Below are 23,841 nucleotides of genomic sequence, written 5' to 3' on the forward strand. Positions count from 1 at the left end.
AATGTCAAAGAAATCTGATGTTAAGCCATGTGCCCTTCATTTCTTCATGAAAGGACCTGATGATGTTGAGGAGCTGGGGTGGACAGCCAATCTTGGGGAGGATTTTATAAAGGCTGTCTCTAATAACCAAGTCAAAAGCTTTTGTAAGATCTATGAACACTACAGAAAGTGGTTGTCTTTGTTCCCTGTATTTCTCCTGCATCTGTTTACGAGAAAATACCATATCAGTAGTGGACCGGTTGGCTCAGAATCCACACTGTGGCTTTGGTTAGACTCTCTCTGCAAACACTGGAGCCTCTTCAATACGACACAGGCAAGCAGCTTCCCTAACACACTAATAAGAGAGATGCTATGGTAGATGCCATGGTAGTTGTTACAGTCACCCCATCACCTTTGTTCTTATACAGTGTGGTGGTATTTGCATCCTTCATGTCCTGAGGTACTCTGCCTTCCCCCCAAGGGGATGCAGTTCCATGGGGATGATCTCTTTGCAGCTCTTCAAAACTTTGGCAGGAGTGTTATCTTTCCCAGGTGCCTTGTTTAGTTCCTCTAAGGTTGGCTCACTGCCAAGCTCCTCCAAGACATGCAGGGAGTCAACGCCATTCAAAGCCTCATCAGTTATCACATTTTCTCTGGAATATAACTCAGAGTAATGCTACACCAAGCGTGCCACCGGCTGCATTCGATCCTGGATAGCCTCCCCTGTAGCAGACTTCAAAGGGGCAAGACCTCTTCTGTGTTGGTCCTAAGGCCTGCTTGATGCCTTTGTGCATCCCCTTGGTGTTACCTGTGTCAGCTGCTGTCTGGATCCGAGAGCAAAGCTGCCACCAATAGTCATTTTCACATCTCCTGGCAACCCGTTGGACTTTGCTATGAGCAGCTCACAAAGCCTGTAGATTGTGCGCACTGGAGCAGGCTTTATATGCAATTATCACTCTCTTTTTTTCCTCAATGGCTGGCGTCAGCTCCTCTGAATGGGTTTCAAACCAATCTGCTGTTTTTACTGGTTTGGTTTGCTGAGGCCCTGCTTATTATTTTATTAAGGATTCACACACACACACACACACACCACATTGTTGCTTACCTGGTAAAGGAGCAGCTTCCTCCAGAGAAATCTGAATTCTTGAATGCTCAAGGTTCCAGTACTGTTAAGCTGAATTATGCTATTAAGGTATATAATATGACAGGTGAACCTTTTTTCCCTTGGGTTCCAAAAGCATGTGCACATACACTATCACACCTGTGCGAATGCCGACACCCATAGTTCAATGCCTGGGGAGGGCAAATATTGTCTCTCCTTTCCCATGGAGGCCCTCTGGAGGCCAGAAACAGCCTTCTGGTGGGCCCGGTAGGTCCGTTTTTCACCCTCCCCGGCCTCCAGAGGCTTCCTTGGAGCCTGGGGAGGGCAAAAACGCCCTCCCCCATCCCTCTGTAGGCCATCCGGAAGCCAAACATGCCCTCCCAGAGCCTCAGTGCAAGCCAAAAATCAGATGGCCAGCTTACGTACTAGCAACAGCTTACGTACTGGCAGATATGGCTCTGTGTGCCACCTGTGGCACCTATGCCATAGGTTCGCCATTGCTGCAATATGTCATACAAAGTTGGGTCTAAGAAGAGATAGCAAAGCTGGAAACCAAGTTAGCTTGGCAAAAAAGTAGGATTGGAATTTATTTCAGTAAAGCATGCCCTGTGTCTAGCATACTCTAAGTCAAAACTAGCTCTTGGTTTTGAAGGTCTTTGAATTATGCCCTAGGGCAGTGTTTCCCAACCTTCGCCACTTGAAGATATCTGGACTTCAACTCCCAGAATTCCCCAGCCAGCATTTGCTGGCTGGGGAATTCTGGGAGTTGAAGTCCAAATATCTTCAAGTGGCCAACGTTGGGAAATACTGCCCTAGGGAACATTGTACCAATTGCTAGAAGACTCTCTTCACCATTAATTTCCAAGATTGCAAACCTAGACGTCAGGCCCAAGCAGACACAGGAGTAAAAAAATAAAAAAAACCTGTTAGCTCGGATGAATTATTTATAAGGCTGGACAGTTGAGACAGATGCCTCTAAATCCTGCAGTCCTTCCTAAGGCTTAAGCCGAGTACTCTGGCCTGTTTTACATGCAAAGAGATTCATACCCACTGGAAGATGCTTCTTCCTTTCATTCTGTCTCCCTGTCCTGATATTATTATGCAGCCCTCATGGCAAGGCTGTTTGCGACGTCCTCAATCTTTAGGGTAATACTGTACTTAAGGGAAGGAAATGTAAATATGAAACAGAGAGATAAGTGGGAATAGCGCAAAATAGTGATGAGAGTCAGGGACAGCATGCATACTCATAATATATAAAAGCATATGTTCCTCTCTCCTTTGCTATCCTTTTCCCCCTTTGAGTTCAGAAGAACTATAAACCTACCGTCCCTGTCCTACTGTTCTATTGTCTTCTATCATTACTTTTTATCATTACTTATATAATGTTTTATTTGTAGAAATTACCATCCTATAATCGTTTGACAAATACAAATACAAATAAACTATAAACATGTGAGTAGATATTAAATAATGATTACAGAAAAAGGCAAGAATTGTACTCTTCAATCAGTCAAGCTAGCAAAATAGGTATACAACTAAGAACCAAAAGCAGGATACATCTAAGAGGGCTAAGATACTACGGCAGGCATCCAGGCTAAATCTCGTCCCATAATATTGATGATCTAGAGGAGGAAAAAAGAAAGACATGAAAAGGTATAATCATAAGACAACCATATTTTCCATAGAAGAGTAGGGACCTGAGCATTTATCTTCAATGTGAACATTTAAAAAATTGAATGAGCTGCTGCAAAATGCTAATCCAGGTTATTTAACCCTGATTTGTGAATAAACCATCACCTCCCAAGTTCACACAAAATACTAAATGACAAACTATCCTGTTCTTCACACTAGTTCAGCAGTTACTTCTGACAGGTCCCTCAAATAAAAAAAGGAACACAGAGATTCACTCACACACATGTACAAAGTTACAATCGTGCAGTGGTACCTCTACCTACAAACGCCTCTACCTACGAACTTTTCTAGATAAGAACCGGGTGTTCAAGATTTTTTTGCTTCTTCTCAAGAACCATTTTCCACTTACAAACCCGAGCCTCCAAAACTGTAACCGGAAAAGGCAGGGAGAAGCCTCTGTGGGGCCTCTCTAAGAATTTCCTGGGAGGAAACAGGACCAGAAAAGGCGGGGAGAAACCTCTGTGGGGCCTCTCTAGGAATCTCTTGGGAGGAAACAAGGCCAGAAAAGGCAGGGAGTAGCTTCCATGGGGCCTCTCTAGGAATCTCTTGGGAGTAAACAGAGCCTCCATCCTCCTTGTGGTTTCCCAATCACACACATTATTTGCTTTTACATTGATTCTTATGGGAAAAAATGCTTCTTCTTACAAACTTTTCTGCTTAAGAACCTGGTCCCAGAAAGAATTAAGTTCGTAAGTAGAGGTACCACTGTATATTTTAAAATAATCTTAAATAATTTAAGAAAAATGAACATTAAGTAAAAAAGAGAAGGCAAAGAAAACGAAAAAGAAAGAAATCAAATCTTAAAATCCAAGAAAAGGGGCAAAATAAGGGAAAAGTAGAAGAGAAAGAAAAAAGACACAAAAAAGTAGCTTCTGGTCTTTATATCAGTTATAAGTACATTTATGGATTTACCATTACTTTATGCTTTCACATAACTCCCTTCTTTCTATAATCTCTCCTGCCTAATAATCAAAATCACAAATCATAAGCTTATTTTTTTCCTCTAAGGAAAAAAGCTTAAGCTTATTTTGTTCCTGTCCTTAAGGGATTCCCAGTCAGCAAAAAATGTAGGTAAATTGTCTTTTGTCTAATCAAAGAAGTTAATTTAGCCATCTAAGTTCCATCATCACCAATCATTCCTCCACTGTGGGTCATACCAAATCTTTCCACCAAAGAGGCAATAACTTTCTCATGCTCTTGTTCCAGCAGCAGTTATTTGTCAACAGAAGGCTACTTGTAACCCATAAAGCTATCCTAAATATAATTATCTACTGAGTGAACAAGCCTTCATTGGTGTGTCTAATTCTCTCTAATTCGTTCAATTTATCCTTAGGGTTCCAGCTTGGATACGGTATTAGATCAATTGCCAAAACAATAATAATGATAATGGGATGAATCTTAGGCTTTTTTATCTGGGCATCTTGGTAAAATGTTGCTGCTGTTCATTTCTAGTTCCAAAGAAGTCTGCTTAGCGGAATATCTGAATGACCTTGGAAGAAGTCACTAGTTTCTTTTTTTTTTCCTGCTTCATTTGTCCCTTGTCTAACTATACCAGCTGAAATAGAACAGGAACATGAATAAATCTTGACAGTTCTGCATTTTTCCTTCCTCCTGCCCTCTTTCTCTCTGCCCCTCTCAGACGGACTAAATAGGCAAGTTAAAAGCTAGACCCAAGCAGTCCTAGTGATACACGAATGACAAGAAATGAAACAGAAAGAGCATCTAATCTTGTTGCAAATCATGATTATAGATTGCCTGCAGACTTTTACCAAGCAGGCGCCAGGCTCATAACTCACTGGTCCCTTCTCAACAGAAACCAATGATGTTTTAATCTCATTATTGCCCTGTTTATTAAATATGAATCATGCACTGTAAGGTTTGGAAATGAAAGCTTTAAAATTGATTGCCTATGAAGAATAAAAGATGAGCTGCACAGCCTGGTTAGCTCCGTTATAGATTTCCCCATGCCTGATGAGATACTTTGGAAAGATGTTCAAGAACGATGAAATAGCTGTCTACTCTCACTCATGGGGAAGCTAAAAAGACTGGCATGTCCTGAGGAGATGAAGGTTTTGCTTTCCCATCCCTACTTTTGCTCTGAACTAATGCTACAAAAGCTTTTAACTCATTAACTTCCTCAATGGTTTCCGTTTTTTATCCAGTCAAGATTTTTCCATCCTATTTATCTGTTATATTCACCAAATGCTGCGTTTTTGTAAACTTCATGTTTCAGTAAAAAATAAAACAGGAGATAGAGAGAAAACCTACAAGTTTTCCAAATAAAATTAGAACTTAAAATGTCAACTGGTTAATAGAAAACTAGCAATTGAGTTTGTTGCTGGAGAAAAGATGGTCCTCTGGAATCTTTAAAGAGTTTTGGACAAGACATAGAGAAATTCTAAACTAATGTTTGTTTTCCTTAGGACTCCCAATGTTCTGTTATGTACTACCCTTCTATTACCGCAATGATTTATTGTTGCTTATTAAAGTTCAACAAAACGATCTCAGAAGAGAGCCTATTTAATTGTATTCAATCAGTGTAATTGTATTCAATCAGGCTCAATTTATCAGAGGTTTTTAAAAATTGGTGTCATGAAGGAATCATATAAATTGCAATATAGGAGTAAAATATCCTTCAGGAGTTAATTTCTTGGAAGTCATTCTAAACCATTAAAATTAGTCAAACATCAAAAATTGCAAAATGTATCTTTATTTTAAGATTTAGCTCTGGGTGTCACCATGTGATCTTGGAGAGGACTTAAGAGAGAAGATAATATGACTGAAAGGTTTGGGGATTTTAAAGTGGAATTTTACAAATATTTCATAATCATATGTGAAACTTCATGCAGTTTCATGCCACACTACGAAAATCTTGTAGGCCAGTAGATAACCTGATGCCCAGAAGTGTTGCATTCTTAATTCCTGTCCTGTTTTAAAGAGGTTCATAATAAAGTACCGTACTACATTTGGACAATCTTCCAAAACAAATGGGTTCATTACTAACTTATGTGTTCATCAGATATTTTCCATTATAATGGATGATGTCACTTTTCTAAAGTATTCTGGAAAGTAGCTTAGGCCAAAATTTCTACACATTCAAATTGACCTATGGACCACTATCTTATTAATTGTTGCCTGTTTGGTGGCGTGAACTCTAAATGTTGTTTGTGTTAGATGCAGAAAGGTTAGATTATTCATTGGCAGTTACTTTATAGATTCTTTTTTACTGTTGTCAACAACAAAGAAAATAAGGTGAGTTTGCATTTGTTTGCTGAAGAGACCTATTCTTTAGAATTATATACCATTATTTCTTTTGTTTAATCAAATATACTGTTGAATGTTGGACATCTTTTTGTTATAGTTTATAGAAGCTGGTTTGACTTGAGGGTGGCTAATTTTTTTGTATAATAAAAATGAAATACTAGCATATGAAATGCACAAATGTTTGCAATAAAATGAAAAGAAGCAATCTTATTAAAAACTCCAGTGGAAACTCAAATGTCACTGGATTTTTGTACCCTTGCCAACTTTCAAATGTATAGACTTCAGCTCTTAGAATCCTCAGCAATGGCCATGCTTGGGTAGGAAATTTTGGATACTGAAGACCACACACCTAGAAATGCCCGGCCGGCGGCTTAAACTGCCGGCCGAAATTGCCCCCAGAGCAGGGGGACGCTGCTGGCGGCTCAACGAAGCGAAACCGGAAGTTCAGCTTTGGGCAGCATGCCAGGAGGGCGCGCTGCCTTACAGGTGCAAGGGGAGGTCCTAGATCGCCCTATTTAAGGGCGATCCGAACTGGACCTCCTCCTAGATTTCTGCTGCCCTGAAGCGAATACCCGCCCGCCCTCCGCTATTAACAGTGTGTCCTCATGAGGTCGCTTTGGGGCCGAATAGGAATTTTTTGCGGCCTCCCCTTTAGAGGCGGCCGTTTTTCGCCTATTCCACAATGACGGTACGGACTGGATTGGTTAGGGGGTGCGGCGCACTTAGATGTCAGTATAGGCCTCCCTTTGGTCACTGGGGTTTGGCAGGTTAGGGGTGGAAATGGGCAATTAGAAGCGACTGCGCATGCTCCTTTGGGCATCCTTTTAAAGGGGTGATGGACCGCCTCTCTCCAGGAACTAGAGGTTGGAACAACGTCGGGGATTGGAGAGAGGATGTTCATGGGAATCACCGAATCCAATTTCCCATGGGGATTGGAGGGTGAGCTCCTCCCACACGGCTAAGGGGTGTGGCTTGGATCCAGGTGAAGGTGGATAACTTCACCTGGTTCAGCAAGGAGTTTTTGCCCAATGTTGCCAAGGAAGTTTATGGTAGGAATTTCCGCCCCGTTAGTTTTGGCCTCTGCAGGTCCTTAGTTATGTTGAATTTAAATATTTAAATTTACGTATTTAAAGTTACGTTATTTAAATTTATGTTGATTTAATAAAATGACCCTTATTTAATCCACAATATGTCTCAGCGTCTTTACTCCGCTTCCGGGGCAAGTCATGAAAGTTGGGGAAATCAATGTAAGGGTTTTTGCTGTCATAAATTTAAAAGGAACCAAGATAAACATGTAACAGGGTAAGAAAAGAGAAGAGACAGACAGATAATAATTAAGGCTTTAAACTAGGGCCATGAAATCCAAAGTCTACCTTCAGACCCACCAGAAATAATGTATTCACTGGCTTGTCCGAGTCATTCTGCCTAATTTATTTCACAGATTTGTTGCTTGAGTAAAAAACAGAAGGGAATATTTGGTGTGCTGTCCCAAACTCCTTGAGAAAGACTGAGATATAAACTTAAATGAATTACCATGAACACAAAATGCATTTGAGTCCATTGGCTTCCAACAAACAAAGTCAATGGGGGAAATCAGACTCACTTAAAAATCATAAGATTTGCTTAACTACCATGACAAAAAAATTTGCAAAATTGGCACACTTAAATTTTGCTTACTAATTCTGGTCCCAACTGTGGCCATAAGTCAAGAACTACCCATATGAAGAGTTGTAATTTATGAGATGGGATAGAAGTAGTTTTTCCTGACACTGTGAATGCATTTGCACTTACACACAGGAAATATCATTAATTTGCAGCCCTTCTCCCATGAAGAAAACATGAATATGAGTTCCCTTGCATTAAAAATGCTCTTATTAAGAACATGTAAATGTTGCAGTTTAGACATCTGTAGCATGAGCCCCCGTGTTATAAAGAATAAAGGGGAAATTAAATTCCATTCTCTTTTAAAAGCCTACGAGATTAACCGATATATTTATCGGTTTAAAATATTTCGCCTACTTTCGTACTTAAAAAGCACTTAAGGCAGTTAAAATACTTAAAATATGGATAAATGGAAAATGTGCTGCTTGCATCACTCATAGATTTCATGTAGGCACGTGTGAAAATGTGTATAAAATACATACTGAGTTTTAGAATCCCCTACCAGACATACTTGTCCATGCCAGGCTGTTTAGCATCCTTTTCAGCTGCATTGCATTTATTTCGGGATACTATAGCAAGAAAGGCAAAATTATAGAAAATCCAGTGAGTAATATCTTTACATTTAAAATTACTAATGGGGAAGAGAAGATAGGGAGTATCCTTTTTTTTAATATGGAAACTTGAGTTTTTTTTTAAAAAAATATGTTTTTGAATTATGTCGAAGCAATAAAAGATAAAGGTTTATGATTCTCAATTTAATTAAATTTAATTTTGTATCATCTTCCCTCCATCTATTAGACAATGATATATTAAAAATATTATTCTGTTCAAGCATATACAATCTGTCTTACAATCCATACTATGTCTGGACTGCAGAAATCCAATGGATCCAAATGAAAACCAAACATTCACATTTTCTATACTGTTACTGTCCTCTATTGGTCGTATAGATTTTTTTGGCCATTTATACCAAGCAAGAGCATTGATCTCTCTGTTGCTGTACTTTCAGCAAGAAATAGCTATGCCTGCCTGGATTTTAGGTCCATCACACAGTACCTAACTTGGACCTAACATCTCCGGAACCGCCTTCTACCGCACGAATCCCAGCGGCCGATAAGGTCCCACAGAGTTGGCCTTCTCCGGGTCCCGTCGACCAAACAATGTTGTTTGGCGGGCCCCAGGGAAAGAGCCTTCTCTGTGGCGGCCCCGGCCCTCTGGAATCAACTTCCCCCGGAGATTAGAACGTCCCCCACCCTCCTTGTCTTTCACAAGTTACTCAAGACCCACCTATATTGCCAGGAATGGGGAACTAAGACATCTCCCCCAGGCTTTCTTATATTTTATGTTTGGTATGTATGTGTTGCATGGTTTTTTAATTGTTGGGGGTTTTAAAAGTAATTTTATTATTAGATTTGTTTCATTATTATACTGTTTTTTATTGCTGTTGTGAGCCACCCCAAGTCTTCGGAAAGGGGCGGCATACAAATCTAATAAATAATAATAATAATAATATAATAATAATAATAATAATAATAATAATAATATCCCAATGTGTACTGCCAGATGGGATGGTCCATTTATGATAGGAGCGTCAAAATGGAGCTCGAGCTCTGCTTTCACTGGCAGAGAGTTGCAGGAAGCTGCGGTAGGCGAAAACGGAGCTTGGGAGCCCCTTTTCACTGGCAGAGCACTCAGGCCACCACAGGCACCCCCGGCATGACTGATGTCAAGGTGGCCGCACCCATACTGGCCATGCCCACTGCAGCCCACCAAGGTCAAACACAACCCTGATGCAGCCCTCAATGAAATTGAGTTTGACACTTCTGATTTATGACATTCTGGGTCCCGTAGTTACATCATGCAATTAAGGGATACTGACATTTGACACTGGAGAAGGAGTTATTTTTTTTCCTTACTAGACACTGATGATTGAATATTCAAGAATTTATTTATGACCAAAGAGATGGTTTACATTTCAGACTAAGCTGTAGTTTATTAATCATGGTTAAATTCACCAAAATAGGTCTTGACCTATAAAATCCTTTATGGCATTGGACCAGAATATCTCCGGGACTGCCTTCTGCCGCATGAATCCCAGCGACCGATTAGGTCCCACAGAGTTGGCCTTCTCCAGGTCCCATCGACTAAACGATGTCGTTTGGCGGGTCCCAGGGGAAGAGCCTTCTCTGTGGTGGCCCCGACCCTCTGGAACCAGCTCCCCCCTGAGATTAGAACTGCCCCCACCCTCCTTGCCTTCCGCAAACTCCTTAAAACCCACCTCTGCCGTCAGGCATGGGGGAACTGAAATATCTTCCCCAGGCCTATACTGTTTATGTATGGTATGTTGTGTGCATGTTTTTTTTTAAAAAAATATGGGTTTTTAGCTTTCTAATTATTGAATTTGTATTACATATTGTTTTCTGTTGCTGCTGTGAGCCGCCCCGAGTCTGCGGAGAGGGGCGGCATACAAATTTAATAAATGAATGAATGAATGAATGAATGAATGAATGAATGAATAAAATTGGGTTCATGTAACACACTAAATCCATGGTTTTTAAAACATAAGGGCTGAGTTCACACAGAAGGAAAATTCCACACAAACCACTTTATGGTTTGGTTTGGTCTGCTATGTGAACCCAATGGTTTTTTTTTAACTTAATAGATACAATAGACAAATGCCAAGTGGAAAACCCATAATTTTTCCAAGAAACTGTTTTTGGTCAGGCATGCTCAGAAAAAGTCCTCAGACATACCAGAGAGGATACTCACTTGATCAAAGTACTTAGAGAAGAATTCTTCATGATTTTCTTGTTTATCAACTATTTCCTATAAAGAATAGAACAAAAATTAAAAAGGAGGAAGGGGAAAATCTATCCAATTTTTCAGGATGGACCAATATGAGATTTATAGAATATGCAATATATTCAATAAGCTGAACCAGAAGCATTGTGGAGCTTTGATATCTACAGATATACTTTTAAGAAAACCAAGTGCAGAAAAGTTGCTCCTATCCACCAAAGATAAAACACCTGCCTATGACACTGACATTTCAAGTGGCATTTGACATTGATATTGCATATGGAAATATTGTTGGGTGAACTATCACCATGGCAGGAATATCCAAATTAGTCTCTACCACATTGTTTCTCAATTTGGTAACTTTGAGATGTATGGACTTCAACTCCCCAAATTCTCTACCCAGAATAGAACCCATTGTAGTGCCTAGCAAGCTGAACAACTATGTGAACAATTCAGGCTGAATGGATACCCAGAAGCATTTGTTACAAGATGTCTATGCAGCACAATTGCTAGAGAAAGGAAGAAACAAGGTACAAGACCAAATACATGACACACCATGCCATACATCAAAAACATTTTGGAAGCAGTAGAACACACCTTCCAATATCTGCAAGTAAGCATCACACTCTGCCTAGGGGCTAGTATATGAGGATAAATTATACATTGTAATGCTTGGAGGAAGGAGACACTTCCAATGTAATCTACTGGGTCTCATGCATGGATTGCCCCTGTGACTAGGTAGGACAGGTGGGGAGGAAGCTAACCACCAGATTATAAGAAGACAAGTAAGTGGTCAGACAAAGAGACCCCAAATCATTGGTAGACTCATTGCAATGAACAAGGACATACATTCAATTTTATAAGTTACTAAAATTTATCTGTCTGTCTATATCTATCTATCTATCTATCTATCTATCTATCTATCTATCTATCTATCTATCTATCTGATTTGTATGCCGCCCCTCTCAGAGGAGGAAATTGTTGGACAAGCAGGTACAAAAACAGCGAGGGAAGTCATTGAAGCCTGGGAAACAGGCCCCTTATCAATTAACAGGAGTGCTGATTGACTATCAGCTTATCAAGTACTTAGGAGGTAAGATTTGACAGCAAAAAGAAACAACAGCCAATGACTTAATATCAACACCCCAATCAGCAACTATAAAGCCAAATACAACCACGCACCATATAAACAACACAGAGAGAATAGCCCAAAAGCAAGAGGGAGGGAGGGAGCGAAAAGGAGAGAGAGGGAGAGAGGGGGGAGAGAAAGAGAGAGGGAGGGAGGAGAGGGGGGGAGGGAGAGAGAGAAAGAGAAAGTTTCCTGAGGATGAGCTCCAAATACATGTCTGAAATCTTGGAAGACTAAACATCTGCTCCCAGTGACTGACGTGAGATTGGATCCGGTAACATTATCTTGGAATCTGCATATTCACCTTTGTTTGAGAATAGACTTTCCCTAAAAATTAGCGTCAGTAACCTGTATCTGATCAAGTTTATTTATTAGATGTATAGCCATTCTTTGATTAGGAGCTCAAGGCAGTATATACAGTACTCTCTCTTCCATTTTTCCCTACAACTGCAATGTGTTAATTTGGGCTAGTAGTTGGTCCAGGTTAACTAGTCAGTTTCTATGGCTAAAGATGGATTTGAACATGAGTCTCCATGGCCCTACTCCAAAACCTTAATCACTATATGACACTGAGTCCCCAGTTCTAATTATGTACGTATACACTGTAAAGCCTCAGAATCTGGAAGAATCAAAAACTATCCAGCGTTAGATACATTATTGATTCTCCGTAAATACATTTAAGCTCATGAGATATCCATCTTAAGTCTTCAACATCATCACATTTGTGCCTCCCAACTAAACTGTTAAGCTGTGTCATCACAGCACAGAGGTTATTAGAAGAAACTTTAGCATCTCCTGAATCACTTTATTTGCCATATTCTTCAATTCATGGATAGCAATTGCCTTATTGATCCATACAATATCTTCAGCCTCTTGAAAATCCCATTTTATTGAACTTTGGGAACAAATACAGGGGATTTTCTTCTTTAGGCGAGGCTCTTAGTTCAAAAGGTTTCCCACTCTTGGTATAAAAGCATATGACCTTTGGCTCCCAACAATGTATACAAAGGTTTTATTGTCGAAACAGATGAACCAAGGGTGGGTTCTACTTACCTTCCCTACCGGTTTGCATCATGTAACAATGCTGAAATGACCCTCTGTACATGCACAGAAGCCTCTGCGCATGCACAGAGGGTTCTTTGCCATCCGCTTTGAAGGAACGGTGACAGGAGGACCAATTTTGGGCCTTGGCCAGCTGGCCATTTCTCCCGGCTCGGTGGGTGGCGGCAAATTTTCACCAACAGTATGGGCAAATTGATCCAAACCAGCAGCAACTCATCACTGAGATGAACAGAGGTTGAGACACTGACTTAAACCTCAAGGTCAACATCACTAGGAGGTTTAAACAAATTCTTGACGTTTGGATGAAAAGCATGCTGGAGCCCTTCATTGTTCTGTTAAAGCTGAGATTCAATGATGCTATTCTCAATAGCAAACTATTTATCTATTCTACCATAGCCACAGCTTCATAAGAGACAGTGCGTCTGTTTTGGGTCCCTGTGGCATTTAGCTAGTGAGTTCTCAAAAATTTCCTTCTTGATCAGCTATTATGGCTTAAGTCAAAAGAAATATTCACTGCACACGAGTGATGAAGGAGAGATCTTCCATCGCAATTTCCACATTATGAAGTGCTATGAGTTATATTTCCTTTGCTTTCTGCTACCCTTTAAAAGCACACCGCAAGGACGGCTCAATCACTCCTACTTTTTCTCTCATTTTTATTCTGACATTCAGGTGTCACGACTGACAATCAGAATCCATTTGTAAATTTAGCTCACTGATGGCCTCATCCCCATTCAGGTAGTGCCTCTGAGAGCAGTTAAGCAGAAAAGAACAAGGGACGGAAGCAAAGTAGCAGCTATATGGCATGGTTCCTAATCATAACTCACCTTTGAAAGGACACGGCTCGAGTCTCCACCCAATTCACTTTAAAAGAAAAAGAAAAGAAGAAAGAAACCACCATGAATGTTAGAATGATGAAGTGAGTATCACAATTGATCCAGACTGAGATCTGTTATTCTACTTTGATCTTGAGATCTGTTATTTTATCTTGCTTCAATGTATATTTCAGATTTTCAAACTTTAATGAAAAATATTATTTAAAAAACCCCTGTTTCATAAAGCCCACAAATCTGGAGGACATGATATTCTAATGCAATGATGGCTCATCTTTTCTGGACCGAGTGCCCAAAGCATGTGCGTATGCGAAAGTGTGAAAGCATGTGTGTTTGTACATGAAAGCATGTGTGCATTTGCATGAACAAAAATGTGTGCACGCATGCACAAACCCTCAAATGTAATGCACGTGTGACCCCTGCACATATATCCCCCTACCATGAATGCAAGCATGCCCCCTGCATCCCCCTCACATGTGTATTCACACACACCCATGCACATATCTCATAGGTTGGCACGTGTGCCATATGTTTGCCATCACGGTTCTAAAGTTTGACTTCTCTGTGATTTGTCCTTGCTTGAAAACAATACAACCAGGGGTGGGCAGCAGGCAGGACAGGGTGGAACGCAGTTCCACTGGCGGAAATGAAGATGCATGCGCAGCTCCAGCTGATCAGCAGCTGTCACTTCTTGCATTACTGGTCTCGGCTCAGCTCTCCTTTTTTTCCCTGCTGCTGCTGCTGCGCTCCTTGCTTTTTTCCTCTTTCCTCCTTCCTGGCCTCAGACGAGCTTCCCTCTCTCCTTCCCGGCTTCCCTCCTGCCTCATGAGGCCACGCGTGGGTGGAAGCGGTGCTGGCAGCACTTATGCTTCTGGCAGTACCCGTTCACCTAGCTACCCAGCCTGAGGCGGGGGGGCAACCCAGGAAGGAGAGCGCGGGAAACCTGAAGCAAATTGTCAACCCAGTGAGTGACACTGGTAAGGTTGTAAGTCGAGGATTTAACAGTTCATTTGAACGATGATGATCGTTCAAGTCACTCCTACCAGATCGCATGGCTGGCAATCACTCCTACCAAGTCACATGACCATTAAGCCACACCCACAAAATAAGCAACACCCACAGTGTGGCAGTAAAAATTTTGGCTGTCCATTACTGAATACAACCAATATCACGCATCCATTTCTGACTGGAAATGGAAGACCTCCCAAGAAATTACTATCAGAGAGAAACTTTCATATACCCTGTACTTTTTATAGCAGAATTCACTACAGTCCTTTTTCAAAGTACATGTAGACAACACATGCATATTGCCATTTATTCTCTTTAGTAGAAAGAGATTTTAATGTTGACGCTCCACTTCACCAAGAGAAGATCTTGATGAAGATTCTTAAGAAGCGCCACTGCTTCGTCAGCCATCTTAAGAGCTGGTGCAGTGGTTAGAGTGCAGCACTGCAGGCTACTTCAGCTAACTGCTAGCTGTAGTTCAGCAGTTCAGATCTCACCACCGGCTCAAGGTTGATTCAGCCTTCCATCCTTCCGAGGTGGGTAAAATGAGGAGCCAGATTGTTGGGGGCAATATGCTGATTCTGTAAACCACTTAGAGAGGGCTTTAAAGCACTATGAAGCAGTATATAAGTCTAAATGCTATTGCTATTGCTATCTTGATGAAGACAGTACTGAAGGCAAGAGCACACAAGGAAATTAATTTGTGGCTTCTCTACTGTCTTTCCTTGGACAATCATAGCAATGGCATAAGTAAGAGATGGAGGGTGCAGTACAGGAGGAAAATCAAGGCGCTGTATCAGCAACTTAAGCTCACATAACAGGCTGCATGAGTGATTTTTGAGACTCACAAATGACGGAGGACTTTTAGGTTGCTCATGCAGTAACAGAGAAGCCTGATTGTGGTAGATCAGCAACTCTTTCTGACACCCTCCTCTAAATTGTCCTAGTAAAATTAAGAAAGCTTTGGATAATCCCAGTGGATTGTGTCTCAAAGGATTGTGAGCTCCATTGTTATTTTAAACCAATTTCTCCTCTCAGAACTATTTTACTTCTTCGGTATCCACACCCAGATGGCAAATCTCTGGGTTCTATAAAATACAGAATATTTCACACAGGCCTGAAGTCTGCACCCAAAGGTCTACCAGTTACCTAATTACCAACCTCAGTGGGTCTGGCGCTTCACAGCATGCTAGGATGTTTGAATGTGGTGAAAAAAAAGGAGATAAATGGAAGCAGAACTTTAGAGGGAGGCACAGAGGCTTTGCTAGAAACACACAGGAGGAATTCAAAACAAGACGTCTGAGTGTTCGGATGGTCTTTGCAAACTAAGAGAGGAGTTCTTACCGCAAGCTGTGCTTTCTGGAGAAGATTCGCAAGATGAACTCTGACTCCTGGTGAGGTTCAAAGGTAGAGGGAACCACCAAATAACTCCCAGGAGGGACGTGGAAATGCTGGGTGACTTCCCGATCATTCACAAAGAGCGACTGACCCAAAGGTGTATTCCAGATGAAGAAAGAAGGTGGCAGCTTTTTATTATTATCGCAAAACTGAAAAATAAAAGAAGATAATGAATAAAGGGCATTTCTCATGAAGACTGAGAATTTTTTTAAAAAAAAAAGTAATAGAAGGGAGATGATCTCCCTTCTCAGCTACTCTACTGCTGTCCTACTATCGCAGAACCATTGAGAGTGTTCTGACATACCATTCTTGCAGATAAAAAAGCTCTGCAGAGAATTATTAAAACTGTCCAGAATATCATTGGGCTCCAGCTGCCAGCCCTGGATGATATCTTCAAATGTCGCTGTTCTAGGGAGGTGCATAACATTCTCAGAGAGTCTTCTCAACCTGCTACAACCTTTTTGAACTGTTGCCTTCTGAACAACAAAAACTCGGACCACACATTTCCCGAATAGTTTTTATCCCAGAGCTATAATCGCACTGAACAATGAACTAAAGGGTCACCATCAGCGAGCTGTGGGACAGTATTACTTGGTCTGTAGTGTAGATGTTTAGCTGGTTAAGGGTGGGGAATTTGTGGTGAGTAGGGCATTTTTTGGGGACTGGTCTCTCGGCATCATGTGACTTTCACTATCAATGACAATTCCATTGTATTGACAATGATAATAAAGTATTCATATATGATGTTTACATGTTCATGCTGCTCACAATATTGGCTCACACTGGGAACAAATATTAGAAACATAGAAACATAGAAGACTGACGGCAGAAAAAGACCTCATGGTCCATCTAGTCTGCCCTTATACTATTTTCTGTATTTTATCTTACAATGGATCTATGTTTATCCCAGGCATGTTTAAATTCAGTTACTGTGGATTTACCAACCACGTCTGCTGGAAGTTTGTTCCAAGGATCTACTACTCTTTCAGTAAAATAATATTTTCTCATGTTGCCTTTGATCATTCCCCCAACTAACTTCAGATTGTGTCCCCTTGTTCTTGTGTTCACTTTCCTATTAAAAACACTTCCCTCCTGAACCTTAATTAACCCTTTAACATATTTAAATGTTTCGATCATGTCCCCCCTTTTCCTTCTGTCCTCCAGACTATACAGATTGAGTTCATTAAGTCTTTCCTGATACGATTTATACTTAAGACCTTCCACCATTCTTGTAGCCCGTCTTTGGACCCGTTCAATTTTGTCAATATCTCTTTGTAGGTGAGGTCCCCAGAACTGAACACAGTACTCCAAATGTGGTCTCACCAGCGCTCTATATAAGGGGATCACAATCTCCCTCTTCCTGCTTGTTATACCTCTAGCTATGCAGCCAAGCATCCTTCTTGCTTTTCCTACTGCCCGACCACACTGCTCACCCATTTTGAGACTATCAGAAATCACTACCCCTAAATCCTTCTCTTCTGAAGTTTTTGCTAACAATAATATTCATACCATCCTGTTCCTGTATTAAAAACAGATGCTGGAGATTGTTTCTGGATATTTCTAGATGAAATGCAACACTATAAACCATTCTGGAATGTTTAAAACATTAATATTAATTGCAGGGGTGGCAGATTTTTACTGGGAATGGGCAGGGTTCCTTCCTTCTCCTGACACTTTTTATTTCCTATGACTAGAATCTTAGTCAATCTAGCCTCCACATCAATAATATTCTAAAATATTATGCCCAACGGAGAGGGGCGGCATATAAGTCCAATAAATAAATTAATTAAATGCATATGGTACGTTATAATAGAAATTAAACCTTCATGGCCAAATATTTACCATATTTTTGGACTATAAGATGCACCAGAGTATAAGACTCATCTTACTTTTTGGGGGGAGGAAAATAAGAAAAAAGCTAGTTGGGAGGTGGATACCTCCTGAATACCCTGAACTAGCTGTTCCCAGAGGTGAACTTTAGCAACAGGTTTGTTGGTTGTGAGCTCTGTGCCTTGCTTTTTCAGCCTGTGAAGTCTCCACTTCAGAGGTCTTTTTCCAGCCTGTGAAACCTCCATTGTAGCCCCGCCCAGTGTCTCAAATGGAAGTTTCAGAGGCAGAGAAACAGCCTCTGAAATGGAGGATTCACAGGCTGTTTTCAGCCTCTGAAACTTCAATTTGAGAGACTCGGGGGGGGGGGGGGGCTACCTTCGGTGTATAAGACGCACCCAAAATTTCACTCTTTTTAAGGGGGAAAAGGTGCATCTTATACTCCTAAATATACGTAAGTCATTTTACTTCTTAGTCTTTCCTGAATTTCACTTCCTTCCCTCTTGCCCTATGCTTTCTTTGGGTACAGTTTTAAGCCCTCTGAATAATCAGCACAGAACAGTGTCCAAGAGACTCTTCAAGACCTTGTAGGGGCAGGACTTGGAAAAAGTTGAATCTATTTGAACTGGCTGGACAGGCAGATAAATACAAGAGAAGACCAGATCAGATCAGGTCTGGAGTTTTATAGGTCTTTAAAGGGGACAACTGGAATACTGAATTGCATCTAGAAGCCAAATGGCAGCCAATGCATAGTATGAGTAAGTTGTTCACAAAGTGAACCTAACTGCATCATTGCTGAAGTTGCTGTATTTATGTATCACATCTAGTTTGCATATTCTGCTTGATCGCACATCATGCACCATGCCTGACTGCAATTGGAGCACCAGAAAAAAATATGTCAATTATTCAATACTACCAGTATGTCCATTATGGTCAGGATCATGCAAGAGACAGTTTGGTGTAGTGATTAAGGCATCAAACTAGAAACAGAGACTGTGAGTTCTAGTCCTGCCAACAAAACAGCAAGGACTTGTTCATGGCGCTCTACGAGAACCAGGCGCAAGTTAACACAAGGACTAAAAGCGTGCAACAATAGGCCAATCCAAATATTTTCAATTTGTGTTTAGATCCATTTTTGTATGAAACCCAAAAATATCAAGTCTATATTCTTCACAGCGTTCTTGTTCCATAAAAGCTCCCTTAAATTTAAAACCAGACTTACTTCTGTGTAAGCACGATTACATAGAAACATAGAAACATAGAAGACTGACGGCAGAAAAAGACCTCATGGTCCATCTAGACTGCCCTTATAATATTTCCTGTATTTTATCTTACAACGGATATATGTTTATCCCAGGCATGTTTAAATTCAGTTACTGTGGATTTACCAACTACGTCTGCTGGAAGTTTGTTCCAAGGATCTACTACTCTTTCAGTAAAATAATATTTTCTCACGTTGCTTTTGATCTTTCCCCCAACTAACTTCAGATTGTGTCCCCTTGTTCTTGTGTTCACTTTCCTATTAAAAAAACTTCCCTCCTGGACCTTATTTAACCCTTTAACATATTTAAATGTTTCGATCATGTCTCCCCTTTTCCTTCTGTCCTCCAGACTATACAGATTGAGTTCATTAAGTCTTTCCTGATACGTTTTATGCTTAAGACCTTCCACCATTCTTGTAGCCCGTCTTTTGACCCGTTCAATTTTGTCAATATCTTTTTGTAGGTGAGGTCTCCAGAACTGAACACAGTATTCCAAATGTGGTCTCACCAGCGCTCGATTAGAATTACAACTGTAGATATAGTTTGAGCACTGCGTATAACAATGAAGAAAAACTTGCCCTTTGATTAGGCATTTCTATCACCAACAACTAAAGAGAATACTCAGCAAAGAAAGGCCATCAATAATTACATTGGCTAAGAAAAATGGGGCCTCGTGGAGCCAGCCATACCTCACAATGGCTCTGACATTTTACTCTCCGATGGACTTTGTTACCACAAGAGCATTTGCAGAGCAACTCTTGCCCTCTCCCACACTCTCGCTGTATTTCTCTCTTGCTAATGGAGCCGTTTATCATCCGCTAAGAGGGTGGGGTTGTCCCTTAGAATGCATCATATATTAAATGCAAAGCATTTATGCTTTGGTCAATGCTGTGATTCATTGTATTTCCAATTTTAAAACTGCTCTTGGTTTTGTACTTCACTATATTAATCTTGATGTTCAATACATGTCTGAAATTACCTCTTAGCGGTCTCACAGCTCCAAGCTTCAATGAGCTTAAATGGCAAAGTGCTGTCTCCCAATTGGTCCGAAGCACCACATGAAAGACAAATAGATTTGGTTCCCTGCTCTAGCCGGATAATATAGCTAGCCATCCCCTATAGCCTTAAGAGCTCCCTATGGGAAGCAATGACAGCCTGACAGGTTTCACAGCAAAGCAACACATAGAGTTTAGCTTTTAAAGCACAAAAGCCTGATGGGTTCACTCAGGAACAGAATATTCTCATTAAATCTGAAGTAAAATTTCAGAACATTTGGAGGGTTGCCAGAATTTGAATTTGTGTACTGCTCTCAAATCTGAATAAAAGTTGAGTGCTTTTGACAAGTTGCACAATTTCTTTGGGATTTGAGTTTTGTCGTTCATTAAATGCAAGCTCGTTTAAGGGATGCTGCATGTGCTAAACTGGATTTTATTTTAAAAGTCTGTCCAACATACTGCAAGTTGTTCTCTTATCTTTCAATTTTCCTACCATTATGGCTTTTAGGAAGCTGAAAATCTGGGCACAATGTATGCCCAATATTTTATTTTATTTATTTATTTTGTCCAATACACAATACATAGAAGAGAATAGACATGAGGTAATATATATAAAGAAAAATATAAAATAGAGGAGAAGATATATGGGAGGAAGAAAATATATATGATATTTGAGATAAAGGAAAGACAATTGGACAAGGGATGAAAGGCACACTGGTGCACTTATGTACGCCCCTTACTGACCTCTTAGGAACCTGGAGAGGTCAATTGTGGATAGTCTAAGGGAGAAATGTTGGGGGTTAGGGGTTGACACTATTGAGTCTGGTAATGAGTTCCACGCTTCGACAACTCGATTGTTAAAGTCATATTTTTTACAGTCAAGTTTGATTGTTTGAGCCTTGTCATTAATGTCTTGAGTAAGGACTCTGTCTTGCTCTAGAACCCATTGGTTGATTTTTATTGTTACCCGTAGTATTCCCAAGAGTCTCCTCTAACGCAAAACTTTGAAAGTGTCATTGTTCCTTCCATTTGCGTCTTCAAAATCCAATTTTCCTTAAATCCAGAAAGTACCATAGAGAAACTATCCTCTGGACAATTTGGTTCTTTATAGTAAGTGAACTTGTCATTGTATGTTTTCCATGGCTTCATTGCTGTCCTACTAAGTGCTGATTTGCATCATTTTTCATTATTACCGATTCCCTTACTGTTGATAGTCAATCCTACATCATCTCACATAAATGATTTCTACTATCCCAGAAGTCACCAAACTACAGCGACTTCACTAAGAATCCAGAGGGGTAGAAATCAAATGTTAGAGAATGATCATGTTTAGAAAAGCTGTTCTAGTTGAACAATGGCATCTAATCTCATGAATACAGCTCTTTCTCATCCCAAAATACATCTGCCAGGACTGCATAATTATTAGAGCTAGAAAAGAAAGGAGGGGGAAGGGGAAAATGTAATAAAACCATTTCTCACTCAACCTGGTCTACTGCTTCCGGGCATATCCCAGGAACCATTAATCCTTAATTAAGCCATAAAAGTGCATTATCTTGAAATATATTTAATCACTTTGGCATTAACAGTCTTTTTTTTTTCTAATTTCCTTAAGAAGCTTATCTAAAATAAGAACAAGGAATACTGAATACTATAAACTTGAATGCCATATCTAAACAGTCACATTGGACAGTGTTCAGATCTGGGAAAGCAAAAAGAAATGTGAACAATTTCAATAATAATTTCTAGCAAAAATTATCAGTCTGAATATTTCACCTCTTGAAACAATATATTCCAACATTTTCACATAAAGAAGTGTGCATTTTATGACGTATGATACTTAAAATAAATCCATTGCAATCATTGAGACATGTCCTTCATTGCTAATTTAAGTCTATTGCACTTCAGACTGTCTACCTTCAACATCAGGTCTCCAGCATTCAGACTCTGGATAAATGAAAATCATATTCAGAGAGCAAATTAATACAGCAGAAAGTCAGTTTTGCTGCACTCATTGAGGTTAGTTGTACATTTTTTGCTTAACCTTAATTTGGTAGGAAAGTAAGGGAAGATGATGTCTAAGAACTGTGGTACCAAAGTGTACCCCCCCACACATACACACACACAAAATATGGAAAGGTTCTACATACCTCCTGGTCCACCTAGAAGGAAGAAAAAGGACATGTGTCAGCAAGTAAAGACCAAGACTTTTAAAAGTGAGAATTGTTAAGTGGTAGACCTAATCAGAACATGAAAGCACTAAACTCATCAATCAGATCCACCACCATTGTTGATTAATATTTTGCAGGGAGGGTTGTTTAGGCCTACATTCACAAGTGGGTCCCGTCGACTAAGCAATGCCGTCTGGCGGGACCAAGGGGAAGAGCCTTCTCTGTGGCAACTCCGGCCCTCTGGAATCAACTCCCCACGGAGATTAGAACTGCCCTCACCCTCCTTGACTTTCGCAAGCTCCTAAAAACCCACCTATGTCGCCAGGCTGGGGAAGTGTACAAGAAATTGTGCTAAATATAGTAGAAAATGTTGGTGTGTTTCCTAGGGAATTATCAAATCAGGAAAGGTTTTGATTGCTATGCAAACCTTGGGTGTCGGATCTTATCTACATTTCCTTGACATGATATTCTTGTAATCATGGACCTTCTTCTTTTTTCTGCATGTAGATTATAATCTCTCTATCTTAATTTAATAACAATCTCTATGTGGCTAAATATTTTTAATATATTTTAATATGTTATTACAAGTTCTAACCACAACCTAAATACAAACTAGAGAGGAAAAGAGTAAAAAGTTCAACGAAAGGGGAAAAAATGGCTAAATATTCAGTTCCTATTTGATGGAACCAGAACTGTTGGTTAAAATCACTGTCCCAATGCTATATTGGAAAAGAAGTTGACATTGGAAATACAAGAAAGAGACAATGCTGATTTCTACCAAACCTGGTGCAGGTGGTACGATTGGATTAATAAATAAATAAAAATTAAAAGCTTAAATATCTATAACACAACCAAATCTCTCACAATTTAAAACTATACAAGGAAAAAAATGTAAGCAATCTTGTTATTCCTTTCATTTAGATGTACAAAATAAAATTGTTGTCTAGCAATTAACTCTGGACAATTTATGATTTAGGTAATATGATTGAAATTAATAAAGATTAAGATTTAGGTAACAAGATATAACAGCAATGTAAAACTAGTAGGTTGATGAAATAAAAAAGCTGTAGCAATAATGTCAACATGTAAGTTGGCAAATGTGTAAATTGTTGAGTGATATATAACTAATTATGAATGATGATATCTATATGTCTGTATAAGTTGTGTTTTGTTTCTGTTTATATCTTTGTTTGTCTTTGTTTTATGGTATCTGTGTATTTTTCTTCATGTAAATAATTAATAAAGATTTTTTTAAAAAAATGAAAGAAGCTGATGTTTATAGTATTTGCTTGGCAAGGCCTAGGAACTTCTTTCTCTTCACCTTGAGCAATTCAAACCCCCATTTAAGCGCAATTCTCTTTACCTTATAGAGTAAAAAGCCTATGTGAAAATGAGGGACCCGATTCCGGTGTTTGCCGCTACGTCTTTGGATCAGAGACACCAATACCCTGCAGGAATATGAATATCTTCTGCTTCCATTACTTTGCAAAACTGTCAACAAGTATTGGGGATTCATCCAAAAAGAGCCTGAGGGAGGAAAAGCAAAAATACAGGCCTCAGTCCCCAGAATGTCATTGTGAAATTTATATGAAGAGACTACTAACCCCCACAACAAAGATCCACAAAAAATGGAATAGAGCTAACGTTAAGAAAAATGTCACATA

At 39.9% G+C, this 23,841-nt stretch overlaps 1 protein-coding gene across 1 annotated transcript in view; it reads right to left on the reverse strand.

The window, feature by feature from the left end:
• LOC139153650 (calpain-14-like) overlaps nt 1–23,841 on the reverse strand; it is a 61,060-nt gene that overhangs the window by 12,055 nt on the left and 25,164 nt on the right. The window contains exons 10-17 of the mRNA XM_070727909.1: nt 23,541–23,704; nt 22,467–22,475; nt 15,872–16,074; nt 13,517–13,553; nt 10,469–10,525; nt 8,202–8,268; nt 2,639–2,703; nt 1,085–1,153 (exon numbers count right to left, since the gene is read on the reverse strand). Of these exons, the coding sequence (XP_070584010.1) occupies nt 1,085–1,153; nt 2,639–2,703; nt 8,202–8,268; nt 10,469–10,525; nt 13,517–13,553; nt 15,872–16,074; nt 22,467–22,475; nt 23,541–23,704 (671 nt within the window). The remainder of the gene's footprint in view (nt 1–1,084; nt 1,154–2,638; nt 2,704–8,201; nt 8,269–10,468; nt 10,526–13,516; nt 13,554–15,871; nt 16,075–22,466; nt 22,476–23,540; nt 23,705–23,841) is intronic.

This window comes from Erythrolamprus reginae, chromosome 1 (genome assembly GCF_031021105.1).
Source record: "Erythrolamprus reginae isolate rEryReg1 chromosome 1, rEryReg1.hap1, whole genome shotgun sequence".
NCBI lineage: Eukaryota > Metazoa > Chordata > Lepidosauria > Squamata > Dipsadidae > Erythrolamprus > Erythrolamprus reginae.